This window comes from Neophocaena asiaeorientalis, unplaced genomic scaffold, assembly GCF_003031525.2.
Source record: "Neophocaena asiaeorientalis asiaeorientalis breed wild unplaced genomic scaffold, Neophocaena_asiaeorientalis_V1.1 scaffold357, whole genome shotgun sequence".
Lineage (NCBI taxonomy): Eukaryota > Metazoa > Chordata > Mammalia > Artiodactyla > Phocoenidae > Neophocaena > Neophocaena asiaeorientalis.
In genome coordinates, this window is record NW_020173270.1 from 2,912,709 (window position 1) to 2,920,895 (window position 8,187).

Here is an 8,187-nt window from a genome sequence, read left to right on the forward strand (position 1 = left end):
TTCTTCTCCACTGGGGAAGGCACTCCATGGAGCTAGGAGCTTTGGTGCTGGACTCTGTCCCCCACCCCCACCCCAGCATGGAAGATTCTAGAAGTGGGACTCCAGCTGCCAGCATAGAGATGGACTCACAGGGAGGGTTTGGTGAATAAATGCACAGCCAAAAGTGGACTGAGGATCAGGCTCACATATCTGGGGTGGGGGGGCCCCTCTGTCCTCAATTTTCCTCTACTACCAAGTGGGTGTGACAGGGAAAGATCCCTGTTCACCAGCTGGCCTTGACCCTGAGGGAGTCCAGGGCAGGAGGCTGTTGTGTTCCTGTTGCAGGAGGACATGCCCTCGGGTTACTTACCCCAAGTTCATGCTGCCCCACAGACTGAAAAACTTAGTAAATACTATTGAGAAATCTGGGGCAGTACCAGGGAGTGGGGAGCCCATTGGGAGTGGAGGGCTGGGCTGAGGACGGAGAAAGGCGGCAGCTAGATAAAAGGCAGCCTCCAGCAAGCTCTGCTCACTCCTCCCCCCGCCCCTCTGTCTCTCTGTCCCTCCGTCCCTCTGTCCCTTCACTGTCCTGGCACCATGCATCCTACCTCGGGTCCCAGTCTGCTGCTGCTGCTGGCCAGTCTCCCCCTGGCCCTGGGGGACCCCATGTGAGTAGTCACAGCCCGACCCCAAACAAGGCTGCTTCTGAGATGGGAGTGGGCATTTGTGGGTACAGGTCCCTGCAAGTTTAGGGCGCATGCGCCGTGTTGGGTGATTCTGTGGACGGGAAGTTTGGACTTCATAGGATCTGGGAGTTTGTAGTTTCAGGATTTAAGGGTTTAGGGATTTCGTATGGGTCTATGTGAATGAGGAGGTGGAGTTGGTTGTATTTATAGGTCTGGGGTGCTAGAAGTTTAGGGAGAAGTTTAGGGTGTTCCAGGGTTGGGTGTTTAGAGACTTGGGGTGTTTAAAGATTTAGGGGTCAGGGCTCCCAGAGTTGGTGGTTTTGATTTGGAGGTTCAGGAGTTGATGGGATTTGAAGCCCCTGAGCTGTCTGCCGGTCACCAGATCCCCTGTGGGAACAGGGGCTGGGGCAGAGCGCTAACCCGGATAGGGCTGGCATCTCGGGCTCCAGGCATGACAGCTCCATGCCCTGTGCTCCCCTCTGGCAGGTATTCCATGATCACCCCCAACATCCTGCGTCTGGAGAGCGAGGAGACGGTGGTGCTGGAGGCCCACGAAGGGGAAGGGAATATACCAGTCGCCGTCACTGTCCACGACTTCCCGTCCAAGAGACAAGTGCTGTCCAGCGAAAACACCGAGCTGAACAGTGCCAATGGCTACCTGGGCACCGTCACCATAAAGGTGGGCACGCACGGGAGCCCAGCCCCGCTGACACCCCACCCCCTCTTTGAGTGCTCAGGCTGCTGAGCCCCTCCTCCCTCTCTGAGCCCCACCCACTCTATCTGAGCCCGGCCCCTTCTGTCTGAGTCTCCTCCCCATTCTGAGCCCCTCCCCTCTCTGAATCTCCGCCCCTTTTGAGTCCCTCCCTTTGCTGAGCCCCTCCCGCTGCTTCTTCCAGTGCTTTCTCTGAGGTGCCTCCACCTTTTTTTTTTAACTTTTTATTTTATATTGGAGTATAGTTGATTAACAATGCTGTGATAATTTCAGGTGTACAGCAAAGTATTTCAGTTATACATATACATGTATATATTCTTTTTCAAGTTCTTTTCCCATTTAGGTTGTTACATAATATTGACCAGAGTTCCCTGTGCTATACATAGCCCCCTTATCTCTCTCAACTCCACCCCCTTCCAAGCAGGACCATCTCTGAGCCCCCCCACCCATTTCTGAGCCCCTCCCCTCCAAGCCCCTCCCCCTCTAAGCCCTCTCTCCCTTCACAGCCCCTCCCCTCTCTGAGTCTCCTCCTCTTTCGGAGTCCCCTTCCCGTTCTGAGCTCTCCCTCTTCTGAGCCCACTGTCTGATTCCCCCTTCCCATCCTTCCCTCTGACTCCCACCCCCTCTCTTGCCCTTGCCCTCTCTCCAAGTACCCTTTTTTCCCCAAACCTTGGCAAACAAGGGAGACCAGGAGTGATGGGCAGCCTCTGTTGTGAAGAGGGGCAGGTGTGGATCCAGCCAAAGACAAGGGGCCCTAGAGCAGACGCCTAAATAATCCCCTGTTCATGCCCAGATCCCGGCCAGCAAGGAGTTAAAATCAGACAAGGGGCACAAATTCGTGACTGTCCAGGCGGCCTTCGGGAACGTCCTGGTGGAGAAGGTGGTGCTGATAAGCCTTCAGAGTGGGTACCTCTTCATCCAGACGGACAAGACCATCTACACCCCAGGCTCCACGGGTAAGGGTCTGGGGGTGGCTGGAGAGGGCCGGGGGCAGGGCTGGGGGGAGGGGCAGGGCCTCACCCAGCTCTCCCTTTCTCTCCCGCCTCGTCTCAGTCCTCTATCGGATCTTTACCGTTGACCACAAGCTGCTGCCCGTGGGCCAGACAGTTATCGTCAGCATTGAGGTACCAGCCAACCGGGGCCCTAGACCTACCCGGGGCAGAGACTCGGGGAGAGACAAAGAGATAGAGACAGAGAAAGAAGACACCGGCAAAGGTCCAGCAGCAGAGACCTAAAGGCAAAGAAATATGTAGAGGCACACAGATGGGGAGAGGGGGCGGGGGCCCAGGGAGACTACGTATAGAGATGCTTGCGCCCGTGGATTCTGGGTCCCGATAAACCCCTGGTCACTGTTTGACTCTGGGCAGGTCACTTCACCTTTCCAAGTCTCCCTTTCCTCATCTGAAGATTGGGATAATGACAGACGCTAATTCTAGGTAGTCTGTTCCGGCTAGTGCCGCCAGAGGGCGCCTGTGAGCACCCCTCCTCTGCCCGCAGCGCTCCAGGGCTCCCACCTCCCTCGAGGTAAAAGCCCAAGTCCTCCCCGCTGCCCACTAGGCCTGGCCCTGCCTACCCCGTCCCCTCCCTGCCCTCACCTCCTCCCTGTCTCCCCCTCGCTCACTCTGCTCCAGCCACACCGGCCTCCTCACTGTTCCAGCCCAGGTACAGTCTGCCCCAGGACCTTTGCACAGGCTATTCCCCCTACCCAAAAAACCCTCTTCCTCCAAATTTCCACACAGCTTGCTCCATCACCTCCTTCAAGTCTTTGCTCAAATATCACCAGTGTCCCAGTTTTACAGTGAGACCTCTCTGAGCGCCCCATAAAATTGCAACACCCAGGGCTTCCCTGGTGGCGCAGTGGTTGAGAGTCCGCCTGCCGAACCCGGGCCATCTCCCTTTAGCATCTTCTAAATTGGATTTATTCATTTGTTAATTGCACCTTCTCCCAACATCCTTTGAACTTAAATTCCAAACGGAAAGGAATTATCTGTTGACGCCACGCTTGCCAGGTAGTAGGGTAAATAAAAACTTACTGGAAGAAGGGAGAGAGGGAAGGAGAGGGTAGAAAGAAGCAGGGAGCGATGGGCAGGGAAAAACAAGTGTAGGAGGAACGGAGAGAGAAGGAAGGGAAGGAATGGAGTATGTGCTCCTCACGGGGTCTTCGTGAGTATGTACTGAGATCACACAAACCTAACAGGGACCAGGTTCTGAAAGCTGTGAGCTGGCTTTAGGGATTGTGGGATATGCGGGGAACAGAGAACACAACACACACCTCCTCTAAAGGCACAGAGCTGCCCGGCTCCCATGAAATGTCACCTTGTGCCAACAGGGGCACGTTATCCACAATTACCCCAATTTCCAAGAGAAGCCAGAATACCAGATTCCTATGTGATGTCTCCTGTTGTTTAACTGTTGGCAACAAATGAAATCATATGTGTATTAGGTCAAGCCATGCGACATTGCTATGCTTTAGGTCAAAAAAGGCAAATGTGGGCAATTATGTGTGATTTATACAAATCAAATGCTTAGTGCAGGGTCCTGCACAAAAGTAGGCGATAAATGCTAGTTTTTATTAGTCTTCAGAGAGACACTGATCACCATACCAAACCAGTGACATAGGAGCTATAATTATCTCCGTTTTCTAGATGTGTACACTGAGCACAGAGAGGTTAAGTAACTTGCCCACGTCACACAGCTTGTAAGTGGCACAGTGGGGATTTGAACCCAGGCTGACTGGCTCAGGTGCATGTTCTTAACCACTGCCCCTGTAGACACGACACAGTGTCCAGACACAGAGAGGGAGGGGAGAGCCAAAGGGCTAAGCCTGGTCTCTGAAGAGCCATTTCTCTCCCTGTCTCCCCACAGACCCCCGATGGCATTCCCATCAAGCGGGACTCCCTGTCTTCTCACAACCAGTTTGGCATCTTGCCCTTGTCTTGGAACATCCCAGAGCTGGTCAAGTATGTCACGCTCTCCAGGAGGGGGTTCAGGGCTCCCCTACCCCAGAAGAGGGAGTGGGGGGCTGCTAGGTCTGGTCAGATCACTAGCCTGCTTTCGCCACAGCATGGGGCAGTGGAAGATCAAAGCCCACTACGAAGATTCTCCGCAGCAGGTCTTCTCTGCCGAGTTTGAGGTGAAGGAATACGGTAAGGGGAGCAGGGAGCCGCAGGTGGGCGCGTGGGGAAGGAGGGGGGAGCACATAATTCTGGGCCCAGTGCTGGCTCACTGCCCACCACGACCTGTTCCCCCAGTGCTGCCCAGTTTTGAGGTCCAAGTGGAGCCTGAAGAGAAATTCTACTACATCGATGACCCAGGTGGCCTGAAAGTCAACATCATTGCCAGGTGAGGGACAGGGGAGGGACCAGCTAGGGGGAGGGGCTCAGCCACAGCCAACAGAAGTTTGGAGGAAGACTCATCTTTTTAAGGAGGGGAGAATCTGAGACTCTCCCCACCTCACAGGTTCTTGTACGGGGAGAATGTGGATGGAACAGCTTTCGTCATCTTTGGAGTCCAGGATGATGACCGGAGGATTTCATTGGCCCACTCCCTCACCCGTGTTCCGGTACCTAACAGAGGCCCCCTCTAAGTCTCTTCCACTCTGAGTATCCTTCTTGTCCCCATCAGCGCCCCTCCCGCACCTGAGCCCCCCTCCCCACCCCAACCCCCGCCTCCGCTGAGCCTTCACTGTCTCCCCCAGATCACTGACGGTACTGGGGAGGCCAAACTGCAACGACAGGTCTTGCTGAACGGGGTACAGCCCTCCCAACCCGATGCCCTAGTGGGCAAGTCCTTATATGTGTCTGTCACCGTCATCCTGCACTCAGGTGAGGCCAGGCTGAGGGCAGGGGCCCAGCACCACTGTACGGTCCAGTCTGAGATGGGAGGCCCAGTATGAAGGCAGAGTCCAATCTGAGGGGGGAGGCCTGGTCCTGAGGAGTGGCCCAGGAGCCCACCCTCACGATTGGCCCCCCTCAGGCAGCGACATGGTGGAGGCAGAGCGTACCGGGATCCCCATCGTGACCTCCCCCTACCAGATCCACTTCACCAAGACCCCCAAGTTCTTCAAACCCGCCATGCCCTTCGACCTCATGGTGAGATTCAGGGCAGGGCTGCAAACCCCCTCCACTGCTCCTGAGCTTGACCATGCCTCTAGGTCTGCCTGAACCCCCTCCACCTGGCCTGCACCCACAGGTGTTCGTGACGAACCCCGACGGCTCCCCTGCCCGCCACATCCCGGTGGTGACCCAGGGCACCAACGTGCAGTCCTTGACCCAGGAGGACGGTGTGGCCAAGCTGAGCATCAACACACTCAACACCCGGCAGCCCCTGACCATCACCGTGAGTCCAGGCCAGCCTCGCGACCCCGCGCCGGGAGACAGGGGGCTTGATCTTGTAGAGCAGGGTCCTGACATTTGCACAAAGGGATCCTGTCCTGGGCATACAGGGGGGGTCCTTTCATTTGCATAAAGGGATGTGCCATCCACAGAGAGATGTTTTCATTTACATAGAAGGGCTCTTTTTTTTACTTTATTTTCTTGAAGCATAGTTGATTTACGATGTCGTGCTAACTTCTGCTGCACGGCAAAGTGACTCAGTTATATATATATATATATATATATATGTGTATATACCTTCTTTTTCATATTCTTTTCCACTATGGTTTATCACAGGATACTGTATATAGTTCCCCGTGCTATACAGTAGGACCTTGGTGTTTATCCATCCTATATATATATGGCAGTTTGCATGCATAGAAGGGTTCTCATCTGCACAGCAGGGTCCTACCTTCTGCCTAGACGTCTTATAAGGACCCTTGCAATGGCATTGCGCCCACCTGGATAATCCCATCTCTTCCCCATTTCCTCAAGATCCTTAACCTAATCTCATCTGCAAAGTCTCTCTTGCCACATAAAATACCATATTCCCTGGTCCCAGGGATATGGGTGTGGACATCTCTGGGGGGCCAGCATGCATCCATCTTTCCTTGCCCAGGTACGCACACGGCAGGAGAATATCCCAGAGGCACGACAGGCCACTAGGACCATGCAGGCCCTACCCTACAACACCCAGGGCAACTCCAACAATTACCTGCACCTCTCTGTGCCCCGAGTGGAGCTCAAGCCTGGGGAGACTCTCAATGTCAACTTCCACCTGCGCACGGACCCCAGCCACCAAGCCAAGATCCGCTACTACACTTACTTGGTCTGTGGCTTCCTAGAACACCCAGCACCCCCGGGAGCCCTCCACCATCCCGGCTGCCCCCGCCATCCTCCCTCTTACCTTTCCGATACTTATACCGACCTGTTCTCCCCAGATCATGAACAAGGGGAAGCTGTTGAAGGTGGGGCGGCAGGTGCGAGAGCCCGGCCAGGACCTGGTGGTGTTGCCCATTACCATCACACCGGACTTCATCCCTTCCTTCCGCCTGGTGGCCTATTACACGCTGATCACCAGCAACAACCAGAGGGAGGTGGTGGCCGACTCCGTGTGGGTGGATGTCAAGGACTCATGTGTGGGCACGGTAAGCTTTGTGGCATCTCTCTGTGCCCATCTGGGGACTCTCCACCTGGCTGTCACTCTCCCCATCTTGGGCCCTCTGGCTCTGTCTCTCTCCAACTCCTTTTTAAAATTTCTAAATTTATTTTATTTATTTATTTATTTTTGGCTGTGTTGGGTCTTCGTTGCTGCACTCGGGCTTTTCTCTAGTTGCGAGCGGGGGCTACTCTTCGTTGCGGTGCACGGGCTTCTCATTGTGGTGGCTTCTCTTGTTGCAGAGCATGGGCTTTAGGCGCGTGGGCTTCAGTAGTTGTGGCACACGGGCTCAGTAGTTGTGGCACATGGGCTTAGTTGCTCCGCGGCATGTGGGATCTTCCCGGACCAGGGCTCGAACCAGTGTCCTCTGCATTGGCAGGGGGGTTCTTAACCACTGCGCCACCAGGGAAGACCTCTCTCCGACCTTCTGAATCTGTCCCTCTCCCCTATTTGCAGGGTTCCTGCCTCTCTCCTTCTTTTCTTCCCTTTATGTTTCAGTCTCAGTATCTTTTTTTCTTCCAGTTTTATTGAGATGTAATTGACATACAGCACTAACTTTAAGGTGTAGGGCATAATGATTTGACTTACGTACATCATGAAATGATCACAGTAAGTTGAGTGAACATCCATCATCTCATAGAGGTACAGAATTAAAGAAATAGAAAAAATAATCTTTTCCCTTGTGGTGAGAACTCAGGGTTTCCTCTAATGACTTTCATATATAACATACAGCAGCGTTAATTATATATATTTGCATCTTGTACCTTACACCTCGGGTACTTATTCATCTTACAACTGGAAGTTGTAATTCGATTCCCCCTCCCCTTACCTCTGGTAACCACAAATCTGATCTCTTTTTCTGAGTCTGTTTGTTTGTCGTGAAGTACAATCGACCTACATCACTATGTTAGTTCCTGGTCTACAACATAGTGATTCGATATTTCTCTACGTATCAAAGTGTTCACCACGATGAGTCCAGTGAGTGACCGTGTGTCACCATACAGAGATATTATGTGGTTATTGACTTTCATCCCCAAGACTCATTTATTTTGTAACTGGAAGCTTGTACTCAGTATCTCTCTTGCTCCTAGCTTTCTCTCTTTTCTTGACTTTCTGCCTGATGCCGGTTCTGCCTGCCTCCCTTCCTCTCTCTCTCCTTTCAGTCCAGCCCAGGACCTCCTTTGTCTTTGGCTTCCAGAGACCAGGGCCTTGCAGAGCTGACTTCTCCCTCCCTCCCCTCCAAACGTCCCCCCACCCAACCCCACCCCTGACCACAGC

At 53.7% G+C, this 8,187-nt stretch overlaps 1 protein-coding gene across 1 annotated transcript in view; it reads left to right on the forward strand.

Annotated features, from left to right (window-relative positions):
• Positions 1-573: 573 nt before the first annotated feature.
• The window catches only part of C3 (complement C3), a 34,524-nt gene continuing 26,910 nt past the window's right edge, over positions 574-8,187 (forward strand). The window contains 13 exon segments of the mRNA XM_024745820.1: positions 574-647; positions 1,152-1,344; positions 2,171-2,333; positions 2,431-2,501; positions 4,243-4,337; positions 4,441-4,523; positions 4,629-4,719; positions 4,837-4,939; positions 5,075-5,201; positions 5,353-5,468; positions 5,569-5,715; positions 6,370-6,579; positions 6,692-6,898. Of these exon segments, the coding sequence (XP_024601588.1) occupies positions 577-647; positions 1,152-1,344; positions 2,171-2,333; positions 2,431-2,501; positions 4,243-4,337; positions 4,441-4,523; positions 4,629-4,719; positions 4,837-4,939; positions 5,075-5,201; positions 5,353-5,468; positions 5,569-5,715; positions 6,370-6,579; positions 6,692-6,898 (1,677 nt within the window). The 5' untranslated portion in view covers positions 574-576.